Source organism: Electrona antarctica (genome assembly GCF_951216825.1).
Source record: "Electrona antarctica genome assembly, chromosome: 7".
NCBI classification, from domain to species: Eukaryota; Metazoa; Chordata; class Actinopteri; order Myctophiformes; family Myctophidae; genus Electrona; species Electrona antarctica.
Window position 1 is genome coordinate 39,790,104 of NC_136812.1, and position 17,593 is coordinate 39,807,696.

General features: G+C 42.1%; 1 protein-coding gene across 2 annotated transcripts in view; it reads right to left on the reverse strand.

The window, feature by feature from the left end:
* The window catches only part of p3h2 (prolyl 3-hydroxylase 2), an 81,776-nt gene extending 71,911 nt beyond the window's left edge, over nt 1–9,865 (reverse strand). For both annotated transcript variants that reach the window (XM_079507092.1, XM_079507091.1), the window contains exon 1: nt 9,144–9,865. In XM_079507092.1, coding sequence (XP_079363218.1) covers nt 9,144–9,563 — 420 coding nt within the window. In that variant the 5' untranslated portion in view covers nt 9,564–9,865. The remainder of the gene's footprint in view (nt 1–9,143) is intronic.
* Between the last annotated feature and the right edge of the window lie 7,728 nt (nt 9,866–17,593).

The following is a 17,593-nucleotide window of genomic DNA, read 5'->3' on the forward strand; positions in this document are numbered from 1 at the left end:
TGTAGATAAGATCGGCTATTTCTGCTATTCTTTTAAGTAAAAATGTATAAAAAATGTCAGTAATTTCTTTGTATATTTCAGGTATTTATCATGTCTTCCCTGTTCGTTTTATTACGAAGCCTAAAAGAAAAGGCAAACAGAAATGTAATTTCTATTCATATTAAATGCATATTTCAATGCCAAAAACACAATAAAATTGTTAATCACAATTATTTGTCAACGTAAATGTGTACTCGTGAGTCGTGACAGCCCTACTCTTTCATCACCACCACATCACTCAAGAGTCACGACGGTCTTGCTCAGGGACCTGGGGTGGTGTTGATTAAATCCCAGTGGGTAATTAGAGACATCTGTCCCTGCTGTGGCCCAGGTCTGACATCTGAAAACCAGACAGACATTGCAGCCACATACTAAATACTATAGCAATGCGGTCAACGATTACTTAAAAGGACTGCATATACATGCGTGACATATGAAAATGTGATGATAAAATCATTGTATGATCATTTAAGAAGGTGATTACTTTTTTTGATGCGTTCATTTTATGTTCAGGTTAACAATGTTATTGATTTTAAGCGTATTAACTAGAATATTCTTGGGGTTACAGGGGTAACAAATTAGCCTTGGCTAAAAGAAAGATCGTATGAATACTTATTGTAACCTGTTGCAATGGTTTTTGTATACTCACTGACTAATAAAACAAATACAATAAAATATTCAGTCAATTTAATATAGCTTTAAAACTATATTGCAGCATTCTGGGAACAGATTAACCTCCCGATTAAAGTGTATAGAATCAGATAAACCCAAATCAGAAGTGTGAAAAGACAAATCACAACAAATTAGATGCAATTATTTACAGTTAATACAATCATTTTCTTACTAAACTTCCCAGAATATTCCAAAATAGATTAGACTTCCTGTACCCCTACCCTACTCTGTATTTTCCACCCCAAACACCACTTCCTGGAAACATTTCGCTGAGGAGAGAAGCAACATGATAGCTGAGCACAATTTATAGCACATGGTTTTAAGCTGCCTGCCTGCATAGGACACCTGAGAAAACCTGAGGAACACGTTACAGTTTGTGTTCAAAAAGGTTCCTTGGTGTGAAACTCAGCCAGTGAATTTGTCAAAGCTGGTGAGAAAAACTAAACAGACATTCTAATCTCATTTTCAAGTGCGACCTGGCCAAGACAGCAGCAGGAAAGTTACAGGCCATCACAGTGCAACAAATTACAACATAGTATACAGGATATATTAAAGACACTGCACCATTCAACAGGGATATTGGACTGATCAACTGGGATACTAAACTCTGGTTTTGTGTGAGCAAACAACATCCTGGAAAACAGAAGGGTAGCAGACAGTGACCAACACTGTATTGGTCAGTAGGCTAAGGCCAGCTACCCAGTGTACAAGCACTTTTTTGTGCTACTGACTTTGACAAACTGGATCATGAGACGTGCCACAGCAACCAGGAATAAGTCAATAAGCCAATTCTACCTCGTCACGTCTTCAGTATCCCGCATATCTGAAAGTACCCAATCTCTCATACGTAAAACTGTCATATCCACAGACAAATGGCTCCTTTGCTTTATAGATGTTCTGGCCTCAGCAGCACACCCTTCAAACTCGCCAACATTCTCTTTCCTGTCTTGCTCCAGAGAATATATCTGTGCTCCGACCCACTGGACACATGAAGAACGCACATACAGTGCACACGCAGGTCTCCTCGGGCTAATCTATCTAAATCTGGGCACAAACCGTATAGGTGACACATGGTTGCTGAGTAAACATTATTCCTGTGCTTATGGACAATCATTTTGTCAGCTGTGTGGGAGATGAAGTGATAGATATGGGTGATGAGGAGGGGTGATGTGGAGCAGTCAACACATAGTTCTGCTCATTAGTGAAGCTGAACAGATGCCTGGCAAACTCCAGTTTTTCCATTCCGACACTGGGGAGTCCTTGACTCAAGACACCCATGTGTTCCTCCTTACTTCATTCGGGCCAAAATCATAATCACCAGAAGGCATACAACATAGGATATTCCTACACACTTAAACCAAGGAATCTGTAGTGGCAACAATGACTCTTGTCCTTGCTGCCAACACTTCAATTATGAAATACACACATACTTTTCAACCATTGTCCACCAGCTGGTTGGATCAGGACTCTGAATCACAGTCCAAAGTCTCTCTCTTCATAAATCAGAAGTATGGTTGGAATGCAGTCACTGTGACACATCTCTCACTTAATCAACGGTTTGAGGATGTTGGAAGAAATATCAAACTAAGCCCTTATCGCAAACATCAACTTCATCAGTAGTAGACAACGTCTGCTTCACTTCAGGGGAATGTCAGACACTTCACACTGGGACTTCTCCTGGCCAACTATATCTCTCCTCTACAATCCCTCGTTTCATCTCATAAATACTGCAGTGTCCTTGGCAACCCTCTCGCCTCCTTCCAACCACAATGTATCTCATCGTTAATCAGGGGGGGGTACGATATCAGTGTGTTGCACCACAGAGTGCCCCTACGCATTCCTGCAGTGCTGTTATGCACTCGGGTCCAGTCATGCAGAAGGCCTTTGGCACCGTCAGTGCCACAATGTCTGAGGCCCATCTGTGGGCATTGCACGGTCGGGAGCGTCAACATGGAAGCTTGGAGAGCTGCCTGTAGCAGTGCAGGTGTGCCCATTCATTCATTCACGCTTTAATTACATTATTATATTTAAACTAAATGACAGTGTCGTAAAGTAAATACATGAATCAACATCACAGTGTGCTGACTGTTAGTAATTACAAAATAAATATAGAAAATAGGACTCTAAATATAGAAAATAGGACTCTGATGAAGTGCAAATTGCATGCATAAACCTTGTATTTGTGGAAGGGAAAAAGTCTCAATAGATAAGTGTTCCCTTTTCCCATCTCAAAACCATTTTCGTCCTCATCGATAAAAAGGAAGAACCTCTCACCTGTCGGAATCTCTATTCCATATATATTCCAATCAGTTCTAGAACACGTGAACCCTCTAATCACTCCCCTAACCTGGTTTCTATAGCTCTTTCGTAATGAATACCCAAATCAAATAAATTGAATACATAAATCTGGCAACCTGCTCGACCACCTGCCTTAGACAGATGAGAGAATTTGCTTTAAGTAATACAAAGCCAGACCCCACTTATTATAAGCTACAGAGGAAAACATCTGTAGTCGGTACGCTCACACCCTCACACAAATTTACAAACAAACAAGACAGATGAACTCAGTGCACTCAGTCACTGAAGTAGGGCTGGGAAATTGATACCGATAACCAACTTAATCTTTCTCATGTATGTAGCTTAATCGAATAATCGTGAAGCAGGGCACTTTATTATATATTTTCTTATGTCAACAGGTATGACACCAACGTTATAATTGAATAAATTGATTAGTCTGATTAATCACTTAATCCTGTATTATACTTCATTGTACAATGATGGCATACAAAAAAAATAGCGACACGTAGTGAGCTTGTAGATCTGATATTTTCCCCCGCAATAATCATTCATGAACTCAAGAAGGAGAAAGGCGTCAGTTTAACTTCTGGGCACTGAACACCTAAAATTGTTCCTGGGTGCTACTATGTGCAGCCCATCATTCAAACATCTCTCTGGATTTTCATGTGAGTGTATGTCTGTGTTTTGGGTTCTAAAAGAACAGAGTGAACACAGAATTTCCCTGCGGGAATTAATAAAAGGTACAATTATTATTATTATTATTCACACTGGAAATGGAATGTTGAATGCGTCTGGATTTGAAGAAATAATTGCATAGAGAGCATGAGAGAGAGAGACAAAGAAAGAGTTAGTCTTCTTAAGACCATGCATCAGATAGTAGTGTAGTGACTTGCATCATGCCAGGAGGCATGGAAAAGTTCCCAAAACAAAATGGGGATGAGAAAACACTGCCTAGTCTGTTGGGTGGAGAACAAAACATCAACATCCGTCCTCATACACATAACAAAGTTCTCACTTCCAAATTATGCCAGTATTATTCTCAATGAGCTTTAATTCCAAGTTACTGTAGGTATCAGAGTTATTCTCAATCCTCCTTTTTGCAAAGTCATTTTTGAGTTGACCAATCCTTTTGTCAATATCATTGTAGCCTGCAAGTTGCAACTGAAGCATATTTCACTGATACATCCTTTAAAATATGGCTCCACAGTCTTTTGTTACAAATGAAGGCATTAGCTAGTTTAGAAGTCTTAGCTCAGGGACAGAAATGTAATCCAGAGAAGGAGAAGTCCACACACAGACAGCTCCAACAATGTTTATTTTGATAAAACACCATTTAATTCAGGACAAGACGTTTCGGCCGTGAGCGGCCTTCATCAGGTGATCAGAAATGTAATCCCCCATGCAGGAGACAGGAGTTTGAATATCGGGAGGGACATAAATGCGTTGCGTTGCAGCTTTAATTTGATTTAGAATTCGAAAGTGTTACAATGCAACACTCTTGATTTGACTGTGTAACGGTACTACAGTGGTGAGGCTCATCCCAGGACCGAGGCACTAGAGATCATATCTGGGCCGAGAACCAGAAAGTGCTCCGTGCCCCAGGGCAGCCCCCGGGCCTTTGATCCTCCTGTGGTCTGGAGCCAGAGCTTTGGCCAATGGGCAGAGACCTCTGAGGGCTACGTGGGGCCAGCCCCGCTGGCAACTACAAGAGTCGCCCTTTTAATTCCCGCATATGGTGCGCAAGTCTCTCTTTTTTAGAAAAGCAAACAGGTCACAACAGGAAAACAAAATATTTGCCAGGGTAAATGATGGGCGAATCGGGAGACGTATGCACTGGCCCGAACGAGGTGAAAACAGTTGGTGTTTGTAGGTTCTCTAATGCCAGGGCCAATGGAAGCATTATTCCAGAGGCTGTCAGGAGGTGGGCGTGTGTGAGGCTGGAATGTTAAATACTGGAGGAATGCTATTTATTTTCACAAACACCAGCAGCACACACCCCTGGCCCACCGCAATTTATACACGCATGCAGATAACATGCGTGTGACACACACACACACACACACACACACACACACACACACACACACACACACACACACACACACACACACCCACCCCCATTGGGCTCAATTTGTACAGAGTTCAATGAACACTCAGGATTTAGAGTCCAAAATACATACACATACAAACAAGACTGCTGATGTACTCTTATTGGCAAGCCAATAGGGAAACAAGTGCTGCACTCTCTTCCTCCCTCCCCCTCCCTACCTGTGTTAAGGTCAGCAGCAGACCCCGCTCGGCCTTGATGTGCTGCCATGTACTCAAGTCAATTCATAAAGACGTCAACATGCTGGAACACATGGAGGAGGGCGAGGGCAGCTCAAGTAGAAACTGATGCGAAAACACTAGCATCAGAATCGGTTACCACTTTGTTTTGGGTGTAAAACAATCATGTGCCACTCTGCCACTGGACAGATGGTGGTGAAATCATAACTCTCTAAAGCCCATATTTTTCTTTTAGTGCAGAGACTAGCATTTTTGTGCAAGGCCATCTCTGTGACCAACGTCTAGACCGTTGCATTGTTGTGCAATGAGCGCATCACCCTTGTGGACTCTTTCTGCTGATCCAGTGGTATGGAGGAACACTCATTGCCTAATGCCTGCAGTGATCTGGATGATCAACTTCCTACCACTTCTGAGAGGTGGAACCTGTATGTCATCACCGTGGCATTCAGAGCTCCTCTGGGCACCAGTGGCAGTGGAAATCGGCTGCATCTCGGGTTCATGTGAGGCTATAGCGGTGCCAGGTGCCCAGCTGGGCTCTTTGAAGAGCCAAATGCCAGTTCCACAGCCCAGTTCAAAAGGACACTGTCACACTCAGGTGAAGCTAAAAGCGTAGAACATTTTTGGAAAGTTTGGGGAACCTGGGTTGCATCATCATTGAAAGCCTGTCACAAGCACTGCCAAAGTTAGGGGTTCAATGACCACTGGAGCAGCTCCTGTTAAAAGCATACGGTCCTCTGGAGAATAACTTCCACCAAATGATATATCTTATGTCAAACTGGTAATCATACAATAAATTCAAGCTCGACTGATGCCAGATTTTTGGCTCCCATGTCGATCCAGATCTTGAAGAATCATAGCACACCAATTACCAATGTTTTGATCGATGTTTTGTAATAAAAAGAAAAATCTTGAACTTTACACTTTAATTCGATTAAGAAGAAAATGTTACTTCTAACTAAGCAAACAAATCATTTTCATAGAACTACAGTACAAGCACACACGGTGTGAATCCTTGTGATCTTATAGATCTGTTATTTTTGCCGAATGGTCCCCCCAGAATTAGGACGCTAATGTTCATTTGGTTAAGCCATATTAAAACAAATTCAAAAATAGCCTTACATCTGCTATACTGTGTGTGTGTGTGTGTGTGCAGTGGTGTCATGGTGATTTTTTTACTGGTACCACGGAACGTCGCGCAAGTGCACGCGCGTTGTGCATCGCGGCATGCACACAGAACAGCTGCATAGCCTAAGCCTATTGTTAAATAGTATATGAGTTTTGTACATGTTATCTCTTTGGTATGTTCCATATGGGTGTATCACATATACTGTCATATTATTTGATGTACTGTATACCCTGAAATCTTGAATAAACAAAACTGTGAAAAAAAAAAAAAAACCTAGACCACTGGGTACTTGGTGCGTCTTGGTGGCGACTTCTCTGGAATCTAGGGGGACGCGTTCTAGCGTGCACCTTTCCATTCCGTCCCTGTGCGTGCACGTCAAGAAATTACTGGTACCACGGTGTGGTACTGCATTCTACGAGCATGACACCACTGTGTGTGTGTGTGTCATAACTTTTTGACCGATGTCACCTATAATGAAATGACCAGTATCTGCCATACATACATACAGAGCTGTAGAAACAGACATTGGGAAAGGAGAGAGATAGACCTACAGGCTAAGTCTATGGGGGATATAAGGGATATACTGTTCTGAGTCTACTGTATCATCACTCATCAGGATCGTTTCAGCAGCCATATCTCAGCCAAAAGTAAGACCTCAGGGAGTGGGCTGATCTCAAAATCTCTCCTAACTGCTGAGTGAATAACCCTAATATCCATTCTGTCAGTAATACGGGTAATTGAGGGTTTAAAAGATCAAACAACGTCGCATTCATTGAACAATAGGCTATAAACTCCTTTTATCTACCCGCCTACATACAGTGGTGAAACATAACTACCGTAAGTACGTTTACTCAAGTAGCCTGCCCTACTGTACTTAAGTACAATTGTGAGGTACTTTTACTTTGCTTGAGTATTTCCATTTTCCAATATACTTTATAATTCTACTACTCCACTACATCTTAGAGGCAAAGGTTGAATTCCCCCCCACACACAATACAATTAGACTACTTGACAACTTTAGTTTCTAGATTTAGATTATTAATGCAAATCATACTTTAACCACTTAAGCCCCATTTTATACTGTGGATATTCGAAAATAGCCCATCTACAACAAGGTCAAAGTTGCGTTGTGAGCTTGTAGATGTGTTATTTTTGACCACTTACTTAATTACTATGGTATAATGGTACTGTTTTTTTTCTTCATATTTTTTATCCCACGATTTTGCAACCCATTTTTCAATGTGATCCTGGGCTCTACACATCTTCCGCCAACCTGGGGAGAGCAACGGACTGACCTCATGCTTCCTTCAATGCATGACCGCCCAAGCCGCTTCTTTGCACCTGACGGGGGGGGGGGTCCCCGGTTGGACGTAGTGCGTGGAAGGAACACGTTATTCCAACCAGTTCCTTTCCCCTCCATCAGGCGCCCCGGCTGGCCAGGGGAGGCAGTTTAGAGACCAGGATTACTGCATGTTTGTTGTGAGGGTACCTACCCTAGGGGACATGGGGAGAACATGCAAACTCCACACAGAAAGGTCCTTTCGCCAACATCACCTAGGGTATGGGCACTGATGACACGCCGCCAGCACCCACAGCGTCCCCAGCGGGAATCGAACCCAGAACCTTCTAGCTGTGAGTATATTTTGATGCCAACACCGCTCTACTTTTACTCAAAATGTTTACTTTTTTGTATTTTGATGTTATGTTATTGCCATTGGTGTATTGCCACTTTTAGTAGCCTACTTCTTCCACCTACGAATACATCCCTAGAGATAGGCGGGCCTATAATGACTATATTCTTTTCGAACATGGTCTGTTGTTCGACAAGGTGAAGCAGGGCCACTGTGAATGTGGAAAGAATTAGGAAGGAATTAAGAAAATGACTATACCAAAACATGAAAAACCACAAATATTTGCTGAAGCTTAGCATGGCACACACAGAAGGCCATAAAAGACATGAAATGGAAAACAAGTGTGTGTCTGAATTCTTGCAGCTAAAATGTGTAACAGTAACAACCACTTTGTAACAATAGCTACACACTTTTCTGACAACGTTAGACGTGCAGTAGCCTGCCCTATGCCTATTAGGGGCTACTGCAGTTATAACATTGCATTAATGCACCTTCTGCGCTCTATTGTGATGAGATGTGCGAGGCGGCGTCACGTTGCCAAGCAGCAGAGCAGCAGCTGAATGCAGCGCGTGGGCAGGTTATTATTATGAGGAACAGTGGTTCCCTCAAACTTTTTACATTTCAAAAGGACACAGGAGGCCTGGACCCCCAGGGAGTGTACGCAAAAACAAAATGGAACCATTTGAAACCCCAACCCCCCCCTCAAGGAATCCTGAGGGTCTCTGGACCCCACTTGAGAGCCACTGATTTAGACCAGAGCGGCAATAAACATTCCCCGCTGGCCAAAGAAGGCTTGAATGAGGCTGGTTGATAAATCAATGTCATTTGATTGTAAAGCAGGGTATGGAGGAATTTGGGGGTCTTCTTAGGTCTTCTTGCCCTCAAAATAGGCCTACCAATTTCATGTGACTTTTGAGGCTAAATACAACTTTCCGTTTCCCCCTAAACCTAAACATTCTAATCCTAATCTATGTTCATTAATCCTAATCTATGTTCATGGATCATGCTATGTTTATTTTCAGCCTATACTAAATCAAAATATGTTTGACCAGTAGGCAGTAGCCACTGTCACCTTGCAATTTTTGCCGTACCTTTTGATAAGCCTGTTGAAGAAAGTTGTAGGGGATTCGTCTTTGGAAATCCTGAATGACATCCTCGCTGACCCTGTGCACGGACTGCGTCCCGACGCCCAGCGTGTCCTCGATGCATGCGCCCATGCAGGCGGACCTCTGCAGGACCACGTCGAAGAACTGCAGGTCCGAGACGGTGCCGTCGAAGGGATGCTGGTCCTGGCACCGAAGCCGACATCGCACTTTGGTCTGGCGGACTTCTGCGTAACTGCTGAGCGCTCCCTCCATGTAGCGCACCACGCTTTCATAGTCGTTGTTGTAAAAGGACTGGACCGCGTTGTCATATAAAAGGTCGTATGGTTGGAGGACATCAGCTGAACGACAGCAGGACAACAAGACAGCCAGGACCGTTGCCAGCCATTGTGAAAAGTTTACATCCATGTTTCCCTGCTTGGCGCACCAGCGCTCGCTATATTCCAAGTAGTCGTCGTTTATACCTAGGAGCGACTTGTAGAGTCCAGACAGACAGAGCGACTGCCTGTCAGTCAGTCAGTCACCGAAGCAATGCAGCGAGCATTTAAAAACGCACCGGAGGATCACTCATAATAATGTGTAGACTAGACTACAGTGTTCAGGGCGGCGGAGGTCGGAGCGTACTGGCGGAGGAGGACATTGGCTTGTGTGTTTGTCGGGTACAAACATTTTGTAAATGACCCCACTCTCTCTCTCTCTCTCCGCGAACTCCTCCCCCTTGAAGACGTGAATGTCCAATAAAGCCTAATTATACTCCGTAGTACGACGGTGTGTCGCTTGCCAAAATGTGTCTTCTTTCTGTTTGCGAAGGACCAAGGAGGTGTAAGGTCATGGAAAACATTCTTCCTGGGCAAAATAGTTAAATTGACGCATTGATTTAACAGGAGGAAGAGATATCTTTATTCACCTGGCTGTGGTATCATGATTCGCTACATGTGTAGGCTGAATATGTGGCGTTAATTCATCCGGCAGTCACTTTTAAGGTCCCCACACACGAGCGCGAATGTGATCCTATGCAAATAAATAAACGCTGGTCACTGAGTCAGTGACCTTATGAACTTAAATAGTTATAGGCTATTCATGCAATCCAGCAACAGCAACTTTTTTTGTAATTATTAAAAGTTTGATCACCCTTCCTTGACTTGTGCTAATGTGCTGTAGCCTACTGTAGTATTTATTTGCCAACCAGTGAACCACATTGAATGAAAATAAGTCTATTCGTTATTTTATATAAACCAATCAACAATCTTGTAATGTTTTAAGCTTGTAGAACCGAATGAATGGGTTAAACATCTTCAATACTTTAATGGACATTTTATATAGCCTACAAACTAGATTGACAGTAGGAATTCTGTAACTTTTCAAAATAAGTCTTTCTTTGAAGGTTGAGTCGAGAATGCTTCTCTTTCCTAAACTTGATTTCTGGAGTGAATGCACATTCAGGGTATACTAGAATACTAGCTGTAGGCCTAGTCCACCCCTCCACTTATACATGGGCACTGTCTCCCTCTTGAGGCTGTTAAAAACCAAGGAATATGGTGTACCTGTATGCTATACCTTATATTCTGTCAGCACTGAACACAAACAGGCAGCAACATTTTTACTTGGTAAAATTAATAATAGGCCTACTTATTAATAATAAACAGAGCAGAAACCTATTGTATTAATAAACAAAAGTCTAACAAGATTTCTATATTGTCATTTAATCTCAGACATACCTATAGTCTAAGGTTTGGATAAGGATAACTGATACTTCAGACATTAAAGCCAATAGCCAATATTCATTTAGAGAAAACTCAACTCAGAACTGCTGAAACCCTTGGTAAACAGACATTGCAAATACAAGAAACACTGTTAATCACAAAAACATTCTTTTAATGAATGATTTTAGAAAATAATGAATGATTTACATAGATATTTATAACATTAAACAAGTATTAACAAAATTGAAATGGATATATTTACAACATTAAACGAGTATTTACAAAATTGAAATGATATTTACACATTTTAAATAAACTCAGCACACAAAGTTTGATCCATTATTTCTCAACTTTAATAATACCAATTGGTATTGTATCTTATACCGTTTTAATCGTTGATTAGTCACCTTTACAATGAGATATAGCATGTAGGGATCGGACATTCCTGGACTGAGTAACACTGCTAAACGTGTGGATTGCACCCCCCAAAAATTTGCCAAAATGGCAAATGGCTGGTATTCAACCCTTGCTTTGAGTTGCATAGTGGATTGGATGATTGCACACTCCCACAGTAATGAGGAAAAAACAGCACATATTGACGACCATTTTTACACTTTATTAATTTTACACTCAGTGTTATGGAACTCAGTAGCGGGTGGAAGATCCAAAAGCAGCCACAACAACTTGGCACCTCCTTCTCATGCTGGTCACCAACCTATAGCCACATTTTGCTGTGGGATGGCATCCCATTCCTCAACCAGGATTTGTTGCAAGTCAGCCAATCTGTCTTTGACTTCACCAGTCTCACGGAACTTGGTCTTAAGTTTGGAAAATGGTACCAGGGCTGACACCAAATAATGCTGCCACTCTTATATGCTGGAACACCAGCTTCCACTTGCCCTATTGCACGGGCCTTATCCTGAAGGGACAAACATGGCATCTTCCACCAGTGTTGCTGCTGCTTGGAGCATAAACCATGTCAAGAAAGTGGCAGGACCCATGCTTATGTACCTGGCACACACCTGTGACTGAGTGGCACACACCTGTGACTGCATGGCACCCGCACCTGCCAGCACGTACTTGAAGCTCAAAACGAGAGTGAATGCCAACAGAACAATATTTCATTTTGGCAAAACGTTTTGGGGATGGGTGCAACCCACACGTTTAGCAGTACTCCGATCCCTACTATACCTCGTTTTAAAGGTGACTAATCAACGATTAAAATGATATAAGATATACAATACCAAAAATTGGTATTATTAAAGTGGAGAAATAATGGACCAAAGTTAAGTTTCCGAACTTTGTGTGCTGAGTTTAGATATTTACATAATGAGACCCTTTGATAATTTGGTCACATTATAAAGCGCAAGTAATGCCACATAGATAGCGTCAAGGAGAGGAGCTGCAAGGTTCTGCAGGTGACTCAGGGAGGAGGGCAATCTTCAACAGCATGCTCCCTGAGTACTTGCTTCTGACAGCCATATATGTGGAGAGGGTCCTTTTTCATTAGTATTCATCTATAGCAGTGGTCTTCATCGTCATTCAGGCCATGGACCTCTTAGAGAGAGAGACCCCCACTACATAGTGTATACAGTTGAGCAGCAGATTAAACTTTTTCACAGATTTCAGATAGCTTCATAGACTATCACCAGTGTTGTAGAGAATAATACTATTATAATATTTTTGAGGGGCCGCGCTAGCTAGCCCCTCCTATGCCCAGCTTTGTCTGTTTGTGTGTACCCCATAGCGATGATTTGATTGGCTGAGTAATGTAGGTTACGTATTGAGGATAAAAAGTGAGGACAGAAAATTGAGGACGCCACAAGTGATTAGCCTTGAGGACTGATTAGCCTTGAGGATTTGAGGATAAAAGGACATGACAGACAAGTGAGGACGCCAATTGTGATTGGCCGGAATGTGATGATGTATGATGATAAGAGCGCCCCTCACTTCACACGGGTGTGATTCTTTTGTTTACGTGTTCATTTAGATTCATGTTAATGTGTGTTTTCATACATTTGACCACTTAAACTTGACGGTGAACTTGGTCTGCTCTTTTTTTCCTCTAGTCTAAGCCAAACCTCTTTGTCATAAAAAGACGATCTGCAAGCTACCATGCAACGCCTCGCAAGTGCAAGACTTTGTGAACTTGTAGATAATATTTAAGCTCAAAGTTCCTATCCTAACACTTTACTTAAATGAATCATAATCACATTTATAATGCACTTCATATTCACAACACTTGTACAAATAAATGTATATGATTATAAACATTTATAAGTCTTATGAAGTGCATCTAAATGTGATTATGATGTATTGTAGACCTGAAGTGTTACCCTCAGGCAGAATGCAAATCTGGCAAGGGGGGAGGGGTTCACCCAGGCTAGTTTCCTGTAGGCCTAAGGGTGCTGGAGAGACAGGTTACTAGAGCACACCTTTGCTCTTATGACCTGCTGCAAAGAGGGTGCATAGTTAGAAACCTGCTTCTAGCATGGCTCCTGCAGAATCTTGAAGACGCCAAAACCTAAAAGTGATGATTGATGATTGGCTAAGCACGGAATGTGATGTATGATGATGTATGATAAGAGCGCCACTCACTTCACACAAGTGTGATCTTTTAGGGGCGCTAGCCCGTCCTATATTCAGCTATAGTGTAGATTTTTGTCCTAATACAAACATTAAATGCCATTGACAATTGAGTCAATTGAGAATTTACGTCATATGTAATCGGCTATTTTTGTCCTAACAAAAACATTAAATGCATGCCATTGGCAATTAATGGAGAAATTACGTCATATGTAGACGAGTATATAGACGAGAAAATCAGTATTTATTCCTATATACAGCTTTTGTCCCCACACGTCTCAATATTTGCCATTGACAATAAAAGGAGAAATTAGGTCAAATGGCCAAATATGACGTAAATTTGTGGAAACACAAACATTAAATGCCATTGACAATGAAGGGAAAATTTAAGTCGTATGCAGACGAGTAAATCGGCTAACCAATCACATTGTCTGATGTATGATGATGTATAATGATAAGAGCGCCCCTCACTTCACATGGTGTGATTTTTAAGGGGCACTATCCCCTTCTATAAACAGCTTTTGTCCCCACACGTCTCAAGATTTGCCATTGACAATGAAAGGGGAATTCCGGTCAAATGTCCTCTAAAACTTGTCCCCGCCTGTCTCAATATTTGCCATTGACAATGAACGGAGAAATGACGTCAGAATTCCGCTAAATTAAACATCAAAACAACAACGCCATTGACATTGAAGGGAACATTTACTGGCTAACCACATGTTGGTGGGAGCGCTTGGCCAATAAGGGACCACCTTATTATGTAGCAATGTCAAATGTCCGCTAACATAAATTGATGTACGATGACAAGAGCGCCCCTCATTTCACACGGGTGTGATTTCTTTTTAAATTTATGGGCTTGAAGTGTCTAGCCACAGACAGACACCCCAAAATTTGAGGGATATACATAATAATTATGTATAATCACTGTTCTAATTTATGACTCGCACATTAGGCGCCAACACATACAGTAAGAAATGTACTGTATGTTTATCTCTGATACCATAGCAGCTGTGACGTCTTCACATACACTGTCCAGTCAGCGTGCAGCTGTGATGCACCAATTTGGGAGAGTTTGGGGGGTATAAATAACTGTCAGAGCTGCAAGAGCCCATTAGTACTTACACAGGCAGCCTTAATTCTGTTTAAGGCATCAAACCTTTTCCAAATGACTGATGTCTTCCGTATTCATGTCGTGTTCGCTGTTGGTGTTGTGTCGTCGGCAGCAACACTTGTGTTTGGTAACTTCTATATGCAGAAAAGAGACAAGACCGAAGAAGAGAACATCTCCCTTCTGGCTGATTGGGATGAGGAAAAAGACAAACTAATTGAAAGGCTCCTCTTAATAGAAAAGAAGATGAAAGATTTGGAGGAAGAGAGGAAGACCAGAGAGATGAGAATGGAAAAGCGGCTGGAGCAAGTGGAAGCCCATGAGAAAAGGAACCACCAGGCAATTACAGCCTTAAAGGAAGAGAGGAAGAAATGGGAGGACAGAATTCAAATGATGAGAAAGAAGAAAGATGCTTTGTCACAAACATTTGTCTCTGAGGGGCACAGGAATGAAGACATCAACAACGAAAGAAGATGGAGGATGTTCAGGAAGAGGACAGATACCTCCGCGGCGGCGGTGGCTCAGGGGTAGAGTGCCTGGATGGTAACCGCAAGGTTGCCAGTTCGAACCCGGGCTCCCCCAGAGTTACTGTCGAAGTGTCATTGAGCAAGACACTGAACCCCTAATTGCTCCCGATGTGCTAGTTGGTGCCTTGCATGGTTTCCGCTGCCATCGGTGTATGAATGGGTGAATGTAATGCACAATCTATGTAAAGCGCCTTGGATAAAGGCGCTATATAAATGCACCAATTACCATTTACCATTTTCAGAGTAGAAGGATGAAGACAACAGAGAACAAGGTCCTGGAAATGTTTGACTAGAGAACTAGTGGTCAAATGAGGCGATCACGCTCCATGAGGAATTGAGGAGGGAGGAACAGTTACAGGACAAGAGCAAACTGATTCTTGAAAAGGACACTTTGGCACAAACGTTTCTGCAGAAGTAAATGAAGAACATACCTTCTCCTTATCAAATGTGTGTGAACTCACACTGGAAACAAACACAGAAATCAGAACCCTCTCTGACAGGTGACACATGTGAGTGAGAATCAGTACTGACTGGATGCTGTTAGTGGGAAGGTAAAGAGGAGTGGATGGGTTTCTATATAGCAGTGACATACAGTCATTTTGTTTATTTATTTAATTTACTTTAGTCATTTCATGCTTTATTTAGAAGATAGGAGTGTAGAAAGAGGACATTTAAGAAAGTGAGAAGAGAGACATGCATGAAGTTTGAGGGGAGACGTATTCAAACTGTCCTAGCAACTTACACAGAACATTATGGTCAGTGCACTAACTGGCTGAGCCATCAGGCCCCATGCAATAGTTTTATTTTTTATCCTTCTTTTATTTTTTGTTTATTTTGTCATTTTGTGCTTTATTTAGGTATAGGAGGTTAAAGAGCCGCAGGAGAACCAAGGGGGGTGAGAGTAAAAAATAACTTTTAAATAAACTTTTACGCAGTTAAAAAAAAAGAAAGAAAGAAAAAACATATAAACAACCATATGGAGTTCCGGGTTGACCATTATGTCCGAATATGTTGATCACTCATCATGCATGTATCTCAGTGTAAGCCAGCTACCACTGGTTTACACAAAGTTGATGTTGAAAGCAACTTTGTCTTGTTGTCACTGCCAATGTGAGTACCAGCAGCGTAAATGCTATCTCAACAGCAGATGGCAGTCAATACTGTCAACTGTAAGGTGGCTTCATGACTATTATGTAAATAGCCTGAAGATAGCCTGGGAGGCAGTAGCTATAATTAGACTCATACTTTATATATAATTTAAATAAAATAAAGTGACTGTGTTTGTAATTGTGACCATACTGTAGGTCACAATTGAACATATGAAAGTTTTCAATTGAACATATGAAAACCTGCAAAACCTGTCAGTCTGTCCATCGTTCCGCCCGTCACGCCACCATGGCTGTCCCTCACGCCTTGTGACATGTCATGCCACCATAATGGCCATCAGTCCGTCACACCTTGTGACACGTTCCATATATGGCCATCTCCATATATGAAGATCACGACACTGACCTCATCAAACCCTGGATAGCCAAATAGCCATACATGGAGAAGACTGGATCATCACCTAGATATGGAACTGGCCAGCAACTCCACATCTGACCTCAAACCCTTAGATCTCCATATATGGAGCTGACTTGTTCTGACATTCATTGATCTGACCTCATCGAATCATGTACACTCAAGACACGCTCCATGATTTGGGGCCCTAAAGATGAATATCGACATCTTAATACTGTCCAAAACTTAGATAGAGAGAAATTATGACAGGCAGTTTACTGCCCCCCAGTCAAAAACACTGTGTGTTTGAAACTCGTGCTTTCTAAGGTGTGACCCCCCAGTTGGACAGTATTCATTTTAAGATGTTGATATTACTTATGCATTCATCTTTAGGGCTCCAAATCACACCTTAGAAAGCACAAGTGTCTATTTCAAACACAAAGTGTTTGACAGTTTGTCATATTTTGACAGTTGTCATAATATCCCCCCCCCCCCCCCCCCCTATCGAAGTATTGGACAGTATTAAGATGTTGATATTAATTTTGTACTCATCTTTAGGGCCCCAAATCACACACATGGAGCATGGAGCTCCAAAGTTATAGTTAAGCTGCGCCCGGCAGCCGGCGAAAAAGAGTTCTCATAGGCCCAAAGATTAAGGCCTGGCCCTCATCAAACCCTGTACACTCAAGAGACTGCCCCTGCTGCCAACCTTAGATCTCCATACATGGAGCTGACCTGTTCTGACATTCCATATGTTGATCTGACCTCATCAAACCCTGTACACTCAAGACACGCTCCATATAAAATATGGCGATTATGGCCAGACCTCATCAAACCCTGTACATTCAAGACACTGCCCCCGCTGCAACCCTTAGATCTCCATATATGGAACTGACCTCTTCTGACATTCCATATGTTGATCTGACCTCATCACATGCCAAAGCACCAGCGTTTGCTCAGGAGTCTGCCGTCACCCAGGCGGCCATTTAGGGTGAGGTCGCTGGTATAACCTTA